This window comes from Bombina bombina, chromosome 12 (genome assembly GCF_027579735.1).
Source record: "Bombina bombina isolate aBomBom1 chromosome 12, aBomBom1.pri, whole genome shotgun sequence".
Taxonomy (NCBI): Eukaryota; Metazoa; Chordata; class Amphibia; order Anura; family Bombinatoridae; genus Bombina; species Bombina bombina.
In genome coordinates, this window is record NC_069510.1 from 13,457,876 (window position 1) to 13,471,767 (window position 13,892).

Here is a 13,892-nt window from a genome sequence, read left to right on the forward strand (position 1 = left end):
CCCTTTTAAGGGCTATTGGTAGTTTAGATTAGGGGGTGTTTTTATTTTGGGGGGTTATTTTTATAGGGGTATTAGATTAGGTTGTTAGGTGTGTGGCAGTCTGTCTGCTTAGTGTGACTGTTCTGCCTCTCAGTCCTACTTCCCTTGTTAAACACCTTTGTGTTTCCCAGTTGTATTGGTTGTAAAGTAGAAGGGAAAGTCATCTACCGGAAGGATTTTATGAAATCAGAGTTAGTGTCACACAGGCTGCCCAGTGTCTCCTCCACATGCTGCCGGTAGTTCCTCATTACCGTCTGAACTCTGCTTATATGACTGTCCAGGATGGAAGGGAGGGAGCTTGTCATGGCCTCGAGTCTGAAATAAAAAGTTACACATAATGACATGACCAATGGCAGAGGGCCCCCTGATACTATCACTATTACTGTCACATAATGACATGACCAATGGCAGAGGGCCCCCTGATACTATCACTATTACTGTCACATAATGACATGACCAATGGCAGAGGGCCCCCTGATACTATCACTATTACTGTCACATAATGACATGACCAATGGCAGAGGGCCCCTGATACTATCACTATTACTGTCACATAATGACATGACCAATGGCAGAGGGCCCCCTGATACTATCACTATTACTGTCACATAATGACATGACCAATGGCCCCCTGATACTATCACTATTACTGTCACATAATGACATGACCAATGGCCCCCTGATACTATCACTATTACTGTCACATAATGACATGACCAATGGCCCCCTGATACTATCACTATTACTGTCACATAATGACATGACCAATGGCCCCCTGATACTATCACTATTACTGTCACATAATGACATGACCAATGGCCCCCTGATACTATCACTATTACTGTCACATAATGACATGACCAATGGCCCCCTGATACTATCACTATTACTGTCACATAATGACATGACCAATGGCCCCCTGATACTATCACTATTACTGTCACATAATGACATGACCAATGGCCCCCTGATACTATCACTATTACTGTCACATAATGACATGACCAATGGCAGAGGGCCCCCTGATACTATCACTATTACTGTCACATAATGACATGACCAATGGCAGAGGGCCCCCTGATACTATTACTGTCACATAATGACATGACCAATGGCCCCCTGATACTATCACTATTACTGTCACATAATGACATGACCAATGGCCCCCTGATACTATCACTATTACTGTCACATAATGACATGACCAATGGCCCCCTGATACTATCACTATTACTGTCACATAATGACATGACCAATGGCCCCCTGATACTATCACTATTACTGTCACATAATGACATGACCAATGGCAGAGGGCCCCCTGATACTATCACTATTACTGTCACATAATAACATGACCAATGGCAGAGGGCCCCCTGATACTATCACTATTACTGTCACATAATGACATGACCAATGGCCCCCTGATACTATCACTATTACTGTCACATAATGACATGACCAATGGCAGAGGGCCCCCTGATACTATCACTATTACTGTCACATAATGACATGACCAATGGCAGAGGGCCCCCTGATACTATCACTATTACTGTCACATAATGACATGACCAATGGCCCCCTGATACTATCACTATTACTGTCACATAATGACATGACCAATGGCCCCCTGATACTATCACTATTACTGTCACATAATGACATGACCAATGTCAGAGGGCCCCCTGATACTATCACTATTACTGTCACATAATGACATGACCAATGTCAGAGGGCCCCCTGATACTATCACTATTACTGTCACATAATGACATGACCAATGGCAGAGGGCCCCCTGATACTATCACTATTACTGTCACATAATGACATGACCAATGGCAGAGGGCCCCCTGATACTATCTCTATTACTGTCACATAATGACATGACCAATGGCAGAGGGCCCCCTGATACTATCACTATTACTGTCACATAATGACATGACCAATGGCAGAGGGCCCCCTGATACTATCACTATTACTGTCACATAATGACATGACCAATGGCAGAGGGCCCTCTGATACTATCACTATTACTGTCACATAATGACATGACCAATGGCAGAGGGCCCCCTGATACTATCACTATTACTGTCACATAATGACATGACCAATGGCCCCCTGATACTATCACTATTACTGTCACATAATGACATGACCAATGGCCCCCAGATACTATCACTATTACTGTCACATAATGACATGACCAATGGCCCCCTGATACTATCACTATTACTGTCACATAATGACATGACCAATGGCCCCCTGATACTATCACTATTACTGTCACATAATGACATGACCAATGGCCCCCTGATACTATCACTATTACTGTCACATAATGACATGACCAATGGCAGAGGGCCCCCTGATACTATCACTATTACTGTCACATAATGACATGACCAATGGCAGAGGGCCCCCTGATACTATCACTATTACTGTCACATAATGACATGACCAATGGCAGAGGGCCCCCTGATACTATCACTATTACTGTCACATAATGACATGACCAATGGCCCCCTGATACTATCACTATTACTGTCACATAATGACATGACCAATGGCCCCCTGATACTATCACTATTACTGTCACATAATGACATGACCAATGGCCCCCTGATACTATCACTATTACTGTCACATAATGACATGACCAATGGCAGAGGGCCCCCTGATACTATCACTATTACTGTCACATAATGACATGACCAATGGCAGAGGGCCCCCTGATACTATCACTATTACTGTCACATAATGACATGACCAATGGCAGAGGGCCCCCTGATACTATCACTATTACTGTCACATAATGACATGACCAATGGCAGAGGGCCCCCTGATACTATCACTATTACTGTCACATAATGACATGACCAATGGCAGAGGGCCCTCTGATACTATCACTATTACTGTCACATAATGACATGACCAATGGCAGAGGGCCCCCTGATACTATCACTATTACTGTCACATAATGACATGACCAATGGCAGAGGGCCCCCTGATACTATCACTATTACTGTCACATAATGACATGACCAATGGCAGAGGGCCCCCTGATACTATCACTATTACTGTCACATAATGACATGACCAATGGCAGAGGGCCCCCTGATACTATCACTATTACTGTCACATAATGACATGACCAATGGCAGAGGGCCCCCTGATACTATCACTATTACTGTCACATAATGACATGACCAATGGCAGAGGGCCCCCTGATACTATCACTATTACTGTCACATAATGACATGACCAATGGCAGAGGCCCCCTGATACTATCACTATTACTGTCACATAATGACATGACCAATGGCCCCCTGATACTATCACTATTACTGTCACATAATGACATGACCAATGGCCCCCTGATACTATCACTATTACTGTCACATAATGACATGACCAATGGCTATCTATCCAATCTCTATGTATGTAAATATAGGTGCACGAGAGGTATTGCCAACTACCACAATTAATAAAAATCAATTCTCAGCACTCTTAATGAATATAATATATGTTTAGTTATCATTTTATTAAAAAATGGTATCCTTTATCACCCATACACCCTAATAGATGTGGTCTGTATCGCCCTTTAAACATTTATCTGTACCGCTTTTAGCATGTTTCATTTGTGTATATCTATTCAAGTTTTAGTGTATATAAGACACTTATTAAAATCACAGGCTTCCTTCAATAAATTGCTGTTATATATACATCTCTTATGCAGAGGGTCGGAATCAACAGGTGCATCAAGACTTTATGACAACCATCAGTAGGTAACGTATACTCACAATCACCACGGTACTCGACCAACAGTATCACAGGCAAGTATCATTGTGCTTTTCAGCGTATACAGACCATATAAGGGATGGCAACGGTATCGTGCAACAAGCAATCTTATAACGGAACTCCGTGACCTCGTGACACATCAATGACACACTCCGACGCACATTTCGTGATTCCGCCCTTTGTCAAGGAGTACCTTGAACTATAGGAATAACCCTCTATAAGTAGTGAACAAGAACACTCTGATTGGATTAGTCACACATCTGTCACTCGTCAAACCAACGAATCCTATCCATGCATATCCCACAAAGAAAAATAACAATGTAGACTATTCTAACTAAAATACTACCTATAGATCAATTGATATATATTTATTTACAACCTAATGCAAAGGGTAATTTGTGTAAGTGAAATAGAGGAACACATCTCTGATGAATTCAAAGATACTTATAAGGTAATTCAGAGGTACTCTGTCATTTTATCAGTGATACTGTTTTAACCTATATTCAACCCTCACATGCATTAAATAATACCAGTGACAGAATTGTATACATTTATTTACACCATACGTAAGGGGTAATTTGTATAGAAGGGACTGAAGAAAAGATTTTTAAACAAAATGACCCCATGGTATATCGCGATTGAGACCCCTTGGGGACATGGTGTCCAACCTCCTAATCCACTGAGCCTCCTTTTTAATTAACAGCTATTTTAGTTGACTTTTTTATGTGATGCCAATGTGAAATGATGTGAGACAGGTGCATCCTCATCCAAATTACCTATGGCTGATTTATGCTGATGTACTCTGTCCCTCACAGACTGGTGACTGGTGGTCTCACCTACATATGCCCACCCACAACCAACCCCCCAAAATAAAAAAGAAAATTTATGCTTACCTGATAAATTTATTTCTTCTTAGACACAATGAGTCCACGGATCATCATCCTTACTTGTGGGATATTCACCTCCTGGTCAGCAAGAGGAGGCAAAGAGCACCACAGCAGAGCTGTTAAATAGCTCCTCCCTTCCCTCCCACTCCAGTCATTCGACCGAAGTTAGGAAGAGAAAGGAAAATCCAAGGTGCAGAGGTGACTAAAGTTTACAATAAATAACATCCTGTCTTAAAAGGACAGGGCGGGCCGTGGACTCATCGTGTCTAAGAAGAAATAAATTTATCAGGTAAGCATAAATTTTCTTTTCTTCTTAAAGACACAATGAGTTCACAAGTTCCTTACTTGTGGGATACAATACCAAAGCTAGAGTACACAGATGATAAGGGAGGGAAAAGACAGGGAACCTAAACGGAAGGCACCACTGCTTGAAGAACCTTTCTCCCAAAAACAGCCTCAGCCGAGGCAAAATAATCAAATTTGTAAAATTCAGAAAAAGTGTGAAGAGAAGACCAAGTTGCAGCCTTGCAAATCTGTTCCATAGAAGCTTCATTTTTGAATGCCCATGAGGAAGCCACCGCCCTAGTGGAATGAGCCGTAATTAGCCGTAATTCTCCAGCATTCTCATATACAAAGCGGATGATACTCCTCAACCAAAAAGAAAGAGAGGTAGCCGTAGCTTTCTGACCCTTACGTCTTCCTGAGAAAATTACAAACAGAGAAGACTGACGATAGTCCTTAGTTGCTTGTAAGTAAAACTTCAAAGCACGGACTACATCCAAATTATGCAGAAGCCTTTCCTTCTGAAAAGAAGGATTAGGACACAAGAAAGGAACAACAATCTCCTGATTAATGTTCCTGTCCGAAACAACCTTAGGAAGGAACCCTAGATTAGTACGTAAAACTACCTTATCCGAATGTAAAATAAGGTAAGGCGAATTGTATTGCAACGCCGAAAGCTCAGACACTCTTCGAGCTGAAGAAATTGCAACAAGAAATAAAACATTCCAAGATAACAACTTAATATCCAAGTAATGCATAGGCTCAAACGGAGCCCCTTAAAGAACCTTAATAACTAAATTCAAACTCCATGGAGGAGAAACTGGTTTGAACACAGGCCTGATCCTAACCAAGGCCTGACAAAAAGATTGAACGTCTGGGACATCAGCCAGACGTTTGTGTAACAAAATAGATAAGGCAGAGATATGACCCTTTAGGGAACTTGCCGATAAACCCTTCTCCAATCCTTCTTGGAGAAAAGACAAAATTCTGGGAATCCTAACTCCACTCCATGAGTAGCCCTTGGATTCACACCAATAAAGATATTTACGCCATATCTTATAATAAATCTTTCTAGTTACAGGCTTACGTGCCTGAATCAAGGTCTCTATGACCGGGTCAGAAAAAACCCCGCTTGGATAGAATTAAGCGTTCAATCTCCAGTCAGCTTCAGAGAAATTAGATTTGGATGAAAGAAGGGTTCCTGAGTGAGAAGATCCTTCCTCAATGGTAGTCTTCAAGGTGGCAGGGAAGACATTTCCACCAGATTGGCATACCAAATCCTGTGAGGCCACGCAGGAGCAATGAGGATCACTGATGCCCTCTCCTGTTTGATTCGAGCAATGACCCGAGGGAGAAGAGCAAATGGGGGAAAAAGATATGCTAGGCTAAAGGACCAAGGAAATGCTAGAGCATCTATCAGTTCCGCCTGGGGATCCCTGGATCTTGACCCGTATCTCGGAAGCTTGGCATTCTGATGAGATGCCATGAGATCTAACTCCGGCCAACCCCATTTGCGAATCAGGCTGGAGAATACTTCCGGATGGAGTTCCCACTCTCCCGGATGAAAGGTCTGCCTGCTCAGAAAGTCCGCTTCCCAGTTGTCCACCCCTGGGATGTGGATCGCTGACAGATGGCAAGAATGGAGCTCCGCCCACCGTATTATCTTGGCTACCTCCCTCATCGCTAAGGAACTCCTCATTCCTCCCTGATGATTGATGTAAGCCACTGTCGTTATGTTGTCCATCTGGAACCTGATGAACTGGGCCAAAGCCAACTGAGGCCAACCCAGGAGAGCCTTGAAGATCGCTCTCAGTTCCAGAATGCTTTAGAAAAAAAAACAGACTCAGACTGAGTCCAAACTCCCTGAGCCTTTAGGGAACCCTTACCCTCGAAGGCTGGCAACTGTTGTCATAATCACCCAAAAATGTCTGCGAAAGCAGGTACCCTGGTAGGGTGATGCAGGGACAACCATCATGAAAGAGAATCCCCCGTTTCCTGAACCATTAGCATTCACAGAGGCACATCTGCATAATCTCCATTCCATAGCCTAAGCTTGCTTAACTACAGAGTTCTGAGATGGAACCTAACCAACAAGAAGATGTCAATTGCCACCATCAGCCCGATTACCTCCATGCACTGAGCCACTGATCACTTAAGAGTGTGCTGAAAATAAAACAAGGATCAATAATCGTTGATTTCCTGACTTCCGTCAGGAAAAACTTCATTGATAGGGAATCTATCATAGATCCCAGAAAAATACCTAAAAATTAGGACTCAGGAACTCTGTCCCAGATTTACCTTCCACTCGTGTAGAACGCAGGAAGGATAACACCATGTACATTAGCAAACCTCTTTGTTGTAACAAAGTCGCCTGGATTAGGAAATCATCTAAATATGGAGCTGCAATGCACCATGAAAATTCTTAAAAGTTGTGGCAAGATTTAATGAAAAAACCACAAGCTCGAAGTATTTGTCCAGAAAGACAAACCTTAGAAACTTGCAATGATCCCATAGATGGGATCATGCAGATAACCGTCCTTTAAACTTATCAGGAATTGATCCTCCGGAATCCAAGGAGAGATGCACGAATCCACCTAGGACGACGGTACTGTATGAAAGGAATTCCGTCTCTATCTGATTTCAGATAATATATATATATATATATATATATATATATATATATATATATATATATATATATAAAACGGTCACTTGTAAAGCACAGCGGAATACCCATAAGGGTCTGAAGGCGCTGCTCATGAAATTGACTGTACTGGCTGCTACAGAGCTCACCCACAGAGCCCTAGCATGCTGAACTAACTGCCCCAAGCACTATCTGTCAGAATAGAACCAGACAATGAATGAGCTAGTATGCTGCCGTAAAAGGCAGTAATACCGACCTGGGATGTCATCTTGAACAAACCCACTACCCCATACTTATGGGATCCCGAAAGGGAATAGGTATCCTCTATAGGGATAAAAAAACTCCTGGGCAGTATGGAATTGTCTACCAAGAGTCCTTGAGAGGTCCTCTACTAAAAACCTCTCTGACAATATAGGAAATGTGAATCAAAGAATACCCATTCACTTTCATTCCATAGTACCGCATCTTGGTACCACATAAAATTAACAACGACCGAAATGTCGTTCCATTACAGCTAAAAAACTCCTTAGTAATAACCGGAGCAGAGATAGCTTAAAACTGAAGATACTACTTCAGTATCAGCGTGAGGAATCATACCGTAAGAACTGAGATCTTACTATCTAAGTATAATGTGGATAAAAAAATCAATAGTGACAGAAACCTCACTCACTGAATATTTATTCTTCCTCTTGCGCTCTCCCTGCAGCATGGGAAAAGCCGACAACCCACCTGACAAGTCCAGATAGAACGCTGTCTTGCAAAATAACCCCAAAAGGAGTCGTGAAGGAAGCACAGGGCACTGGATGAATGGACGCTAAGATTTTCAGACATTGCCCGAATGCTTCAGAAACATCCAAGGCAATATTGTTGAAAAATTAAATATATATATATATATATATATATATAATTTTTTTTTTCATTTTTATTATTATCAAAAACCTAATAATACATGGGGAACAGAAAATTTAAGTTGTCTCCAGAAGTATTAAGACATAACGTGTGCACTGTGTATACCCTATTCATTCTTTATACAATAAAATAGAATATTACCAAAATTACAGAGACTTTATATTTAAGGGAAACGTTCTAACCTAGTTCCCTTACATAATAGATACCAAGAAATAAGTTGAAAAAACCTCTTGGACCTAGAAAAATTAACAACTTGTTTATTAAAAATGAATGGTACTATCTCTTTAAATGTTAAAAACACTTTTTTTTTTTTTTATTAATATGAAGTTTTCCAGTCTTATAACAATCAGGTAGAGAAATCATCCAGACATCGGATGAAAATCACAAATAAATAATAGTCATCCTGACTACTATAAACAAATAAAGTACTGCGGGTAAAGCCTCTCTGCTGTATTAAACGACCAGCAGAGATGGCGTCCAGACTATGAATCCTCTCTGCTGCATGTGTTACAATGCAGCAGAGAAGGCAATCGTAGCACACAATAAATTTAAATTGTACTGGGTATTAGAAGCCTCTCCGCTGCACGGTCCACTACGCAGCAGAGAAGGCATCCATAGCACTCAAAGGCACTACCATGAGAAAAGCCTCTCCACTGCACAGACATAGCGCAGCAGAGACCGGCAACCACTCCATGATAATTAGCAATGACCGGAGCCTCTCCGCTGTATAGTCACAGTGCAGCAGAGAAGGCATCCGGTGTACATCCAAACACACTGCGGAGATTAACCGGGAAGCAGGGAAAAGAAATGCGCAAACAATGGCGCCGCAACTTAGCCCTGCCCATCGTGGGCGTCTCCAACTAAACTCCCGGGCGGCAAGTAAAGAAAGCAGAAGCCGCGCTCATAGTTGAAAATACAGGCATGCTGAACAACATTGCAATAGTACCAAATAACCTCCCAGTCGGCCAATTAACATGAAATAAGGCCCACAGAGGTAGCATTACGCCTAATCTGTTTACCCACACTTGAGTACAAACAACAGTATAAACCACCCAGACGGCTGCAAATAAATAAAATAAACCATTGGAAGTTTGCAAGTATGCCAGATCATAAAAACACTTCACCTCATCCACCAGTGCCTGCATTCACTGCCAGATAACATGTCCCCCCTCCCTCTTAGGGCCAATGTATCTAGTATCCTTTATAAAGATAAAGAGTGCTACATTTTTCTGTGTATGCATCCTTTCCAGAAAAAAAAATAATTTAGCACTTTCCTTAGAAAGCTGCCCGGCAGGAAGGCAGCCCACCCGGCTTGCGAGGTCATCTCCCTCACATTGGCCTGTGGAACAAAAAAGTACTGAGTATATTCTCTCCCCTCAGACTTTAACAAACAGGGCAGCAAACAATCTATGGGAGGCACAGTGAGAATTATGTCCCACAAGTTCCCATTGCTCTAAAGCCACCAAAAGCTCTACTGTAGAGACTGATATGGACTACGGCTACACCCCAGGACAAAGTAGCATTCTCTAGCACTACTTTAAAAATAATAAACTCTTGATTGAAGAATCTAATCTAACACCTCACTTTACCTCTTCCTATCACTAATGTAGGCAAAGAGAATGACTGGAGTGGGAGGGAAGGGAGGAGCTATTTAACAGCTCTGCTGTTGTGCTCTTTGCCCCCTCCTGCTGACCAGGAGGTGAATATCCCACAAGTAAGGATGATGATCCGTGGACTCATCGTGTCTTTAAGAAGAAAACTTAACTCTAACAAAAACTTAAGCTACCCATTGCCCTGAAAATGGCATTTGTATGGGCATTCAGTTCTTTTAAAAAAGCCCAAACCCTAATCTAAAAAAAAAAAAAAACCCAACACTAACCCCCGAAGATCCACTCCCAGTTTCTGAAGTCCGGACATATATCCTCATCCAGGCAGCAAGAAGTCTTCATCCAGACGGCATCTTCTATCTTCATTCAGGCGGCGTCTTCTATCTTTATCCTGGCGGCGTGGAGCGGATCCATTCTTGAAGACATCCGGCGCGGAGCGTCCTCTTCATACGGTCACCGCCGTACACTGGATTATCAATGCAAGGGAGCCTTTTCAAAATGGCATCCCTTGAATTCCTATTGGCTAATTTGATTCTTGAAATTTAAAGTAGCCAATAGGATGAGAGCTACTGAAATCCTATTGGCTGTTCAGATCAGCCAATAGGATGAGAGCTACTAAAATTCTACTGGTGATTTGAATAGCCAATAGAATTTCATTAGGTCTCATCCTAATGAAGAGTCCCGAAAACGCGCATCGGAGTGTGTCATTGATGCGTCACGTAGTCAAGTGGTCACGGGGTCTAAAGGTCACGGAGTTCCGTTATCGGATTGTTTGTTGCAGGATACCGTCGCCATCCCTTATACGGTCTGTATACACTGAAAAGCACACTGATACTTGCCTGTGATACTGTTGGTCGAGTTACGAGGTGATTGTGAGTATAAGTTACCTACTGATGGTTGTCATAAAGTCTCGCTGCACCTGTTGATTCCAACCCTCTGCATAAGAGATGTATATATAACGGCAATTTATTGAAGAAAGCCTGAAAGTCTAATAAGTGTCTTATATACACTAAAACTTGAATAGATATACACGGATGAAAAATGCTAAAAGCGGTACAGATTAATGTTTAAAGGGTGATACAGACCACATCTATTAGGGTGTATGGGTGATAAAGGATTGTTTTCTCTTATTATGTGGATCAGTTATATGTGACCATTACCTCTATAGGAACTTCCTATACATATGTTTTTTTGTGACCGTTGTTGACTAACGACAATTCCCTGCACAGCATATAAGTTGTAAGATACTTTGAAAGAGATATACATTTGAGGAAATTGGACTTTCTACATGGCACCAAGACAAATTTAAAGTGTGTACTACTTCTTGGGACATTCCTATGTTATCCGTTATGCCTCAACTTTTTTCGTGACACTGACAGCATCATTTTCCCCTAGGGACGCCTAGGGTTCTATATAACAATTTTTTCTTTTTGGTGAGCATGATCTGTGTGAATGAAGAGTATGGTGGGCAGATACCATTATTTCATTTTTGAATAAAATGATAAATAAACATATATTATATTCATTAAGAGTGCTGAGAATTGATTTTTATAAACAGAAAGTAAAATAATACAATTCTTCACACCACTGGGCTACTATGTTTCCTTACTTGTCAGACTTGGCACTGCCCAGGAAAGTCTTCTCCATAGAACTAATTCCGCTGCGAAAGTTGTATGTCCCCTTTTTCGTGTTTTCAATGAGGGTTGAGGTCTGAGCCTTTAGGTGTTTAAGTTCTGCGTCTACCCCAGCACAGTGATGCGTGACACGTTCTGAATGGTGCACAAGCTCCGCTGCAAAACAATCCCACACCGTTTTATTTAACAACCCTACACGTTATATCAGCAGCTCTATTAGTTATTTGCTGTTTACACAATATGTAAGCTGCATATTGCGGACAGATACACTCTACAGGGTGGATAAAAATTAATCATTTTAAAAAAAAATCCAAAAATTGGAATTATTTTTATTTAAATCAGATTGAAAGTTTTTTGTTTTGTTTTTTAAATAAAATGCTGTTTGAGAAAAAAAAAAAACAATCTAAAGATGGTTTCTATTTAAAAGGGACACTGAACCCAAATTTTTTCTTTCGTGATTCAGATAGAGCATGAAATTTTAAGCAACTTTCTAATTTACTCCTATTATCAAATTTTCTTCAGTCTCTTGGTATCTTTATTTGAAATGCAAGAATATACGTTTAGATGCCGGCCCATTTTTGGTGAACAAACTTGGGTTGTTCTTGCTGATTGGTGGATAAATTCATCCACCAATAAAAAAAAGTGCTGTCCAGAGTTCTGAACAAAAAAAGAAGCTTAGATGTCTTCTTTTTAAAATAAAGATAACAAGAGAATGAAGAAACATTGATAATAGGAGTAAATTAGAAAGTTGCTTAAAATTGCATGCTCTATTTGAACCAGAAAAGAAAAAAATTTGGGTTCTGTGTCCCTTTAAGTAATATTATAATATAAAGGTTATTAACCCTGGAATATAGATTAGCTTTTAATTATATAGCAAGATGCAGTGTGTTCATGGCTGTAATATTTTTTTATTTTTTTATTTATTTTGTAAATTATTCCATTAACCCATTCAGTGTTATGCTCTCCCAGAGGTTTCCATCAGATTATTTTGGAAAATGTTTATATCTTGAATATATTATCACATATTATTGGTTTTGTAGTTCTCAGAACTGTGAATTTGTATCTGAAGAAATAACAGGCCCCTTCTTCACAGCAACAATGTTATAAAATAAACATACAGAGCTGAGAAATAAACCGTAAAGGCACATAATCATGAAAGAAAACTTTTGGGTTTCAGATAGAGCATAACATTTTCAGATTTATTTCTTTTATCAAATTTGCTTAATTCTCTTGGTATCTTTTGTTGAAGGAGAGCAATGCTTTACTGGGGTGAGACAGTGAGAAACAGCTAGATGGATAACAAGAGAACAAAGAAAATTAGATAAGAGTCAATTGGAAACCTAAAATGAGGAGATAAGTGAGAGAGGGCCACACCAGCTCTGACATTATGGATGTCCATTTCTATACGCTGGCTCCTCGGCTCATGCATGTGATATCGCAGATTGAGTTCAGCTTTCAGCTCCTCCTTCTTAGCAATCACAATGCTGAGAGATTTTGAGATTGCTTCGTCATACCAGCCCTCTAGGTGCTCGTAAAAACCAAGTCGGAGGCTGAAAGGTAAAGACTAAAGATTAATAACGATGCAAGGAGATCAAGACCAGAACATGATGGCGGAACCACCATATACTAACACATATTATATATTATTTTGAACACAATTAATTGTTTATGTTTTAATATGGCAGAAACGTACATCTTTTTTAAATCTGATAGGAGATTCTTTGATACGATTATTATATCCAGATTCAGTTTGTTTTTGTCTTCTGATGCTGCTTCGGTCAGGAAAACTTGTTCAACCTTCACTTGCTCTGTTGAGGATATGGAATTTAGTTCATCATCATCCTCTTCTCTGAGAAGGACAGTGTATCTGTTTCCTCTAGACGTAGTGAATATTTTGTGGGTCACGTGTCCTCCAACCCCTTCCTCTTGCTGCAAAATCGTCAACATATATTATACAGAGATAAACATTAATTCTGTATGGTAACTGACAACGTGATATGAACAGCTTTCCTAAAGGTTATCCTGACTGTCCTATTATCCTGCAAACTGGCCAGGTGTGGTATATATACCTTGTTACAGCACAGATATACGGTAA

General features: G+C 40.6%; 1 protein-coding gene and 1 long non-coding RNA gene across 2 annotated transcripts in view; one reads left to right on the forward strand and one right to left on the reverse strand.

Moving 5' to 3' along the window:
• LOC128642758 (uncharacterized) overlaps positions 1-13,892 on the forward strand; it is a 341,511-nt gene that overhangs the window by 281,086 nt on the left and 46,533 nt on the right. The window lies entirely within an intron of this gene.
• The window catches only part of CCDC180 (coiled-coil domain containing 180), a 289,632-nt gene that overhangs the window by 194,022 nt on the left and 81,718 nt on the right, over positions 1-13,892 (reverse strand). The window contains exons 19-22 of the mRNA XM_053695554.1: positions 13,491-13,726; positions 13,172-13,347; positions 11,773-11,953; positions 208-354 (exon numbers count right to left, since the gene is read on the reverse strand). Coding sequence (XP_053551529.1) covers positions 208-354; positions 11,773-11,953; positions 13,172-13,347; positions 13,491-13,726 — 740 coding nt within the window. The remainder of the gene's footprint in view (positions 1-207; positions 355-11,772; positions 11,954-13,171; positions 13,348-13,490; positions 13,727-13,892) is intronic.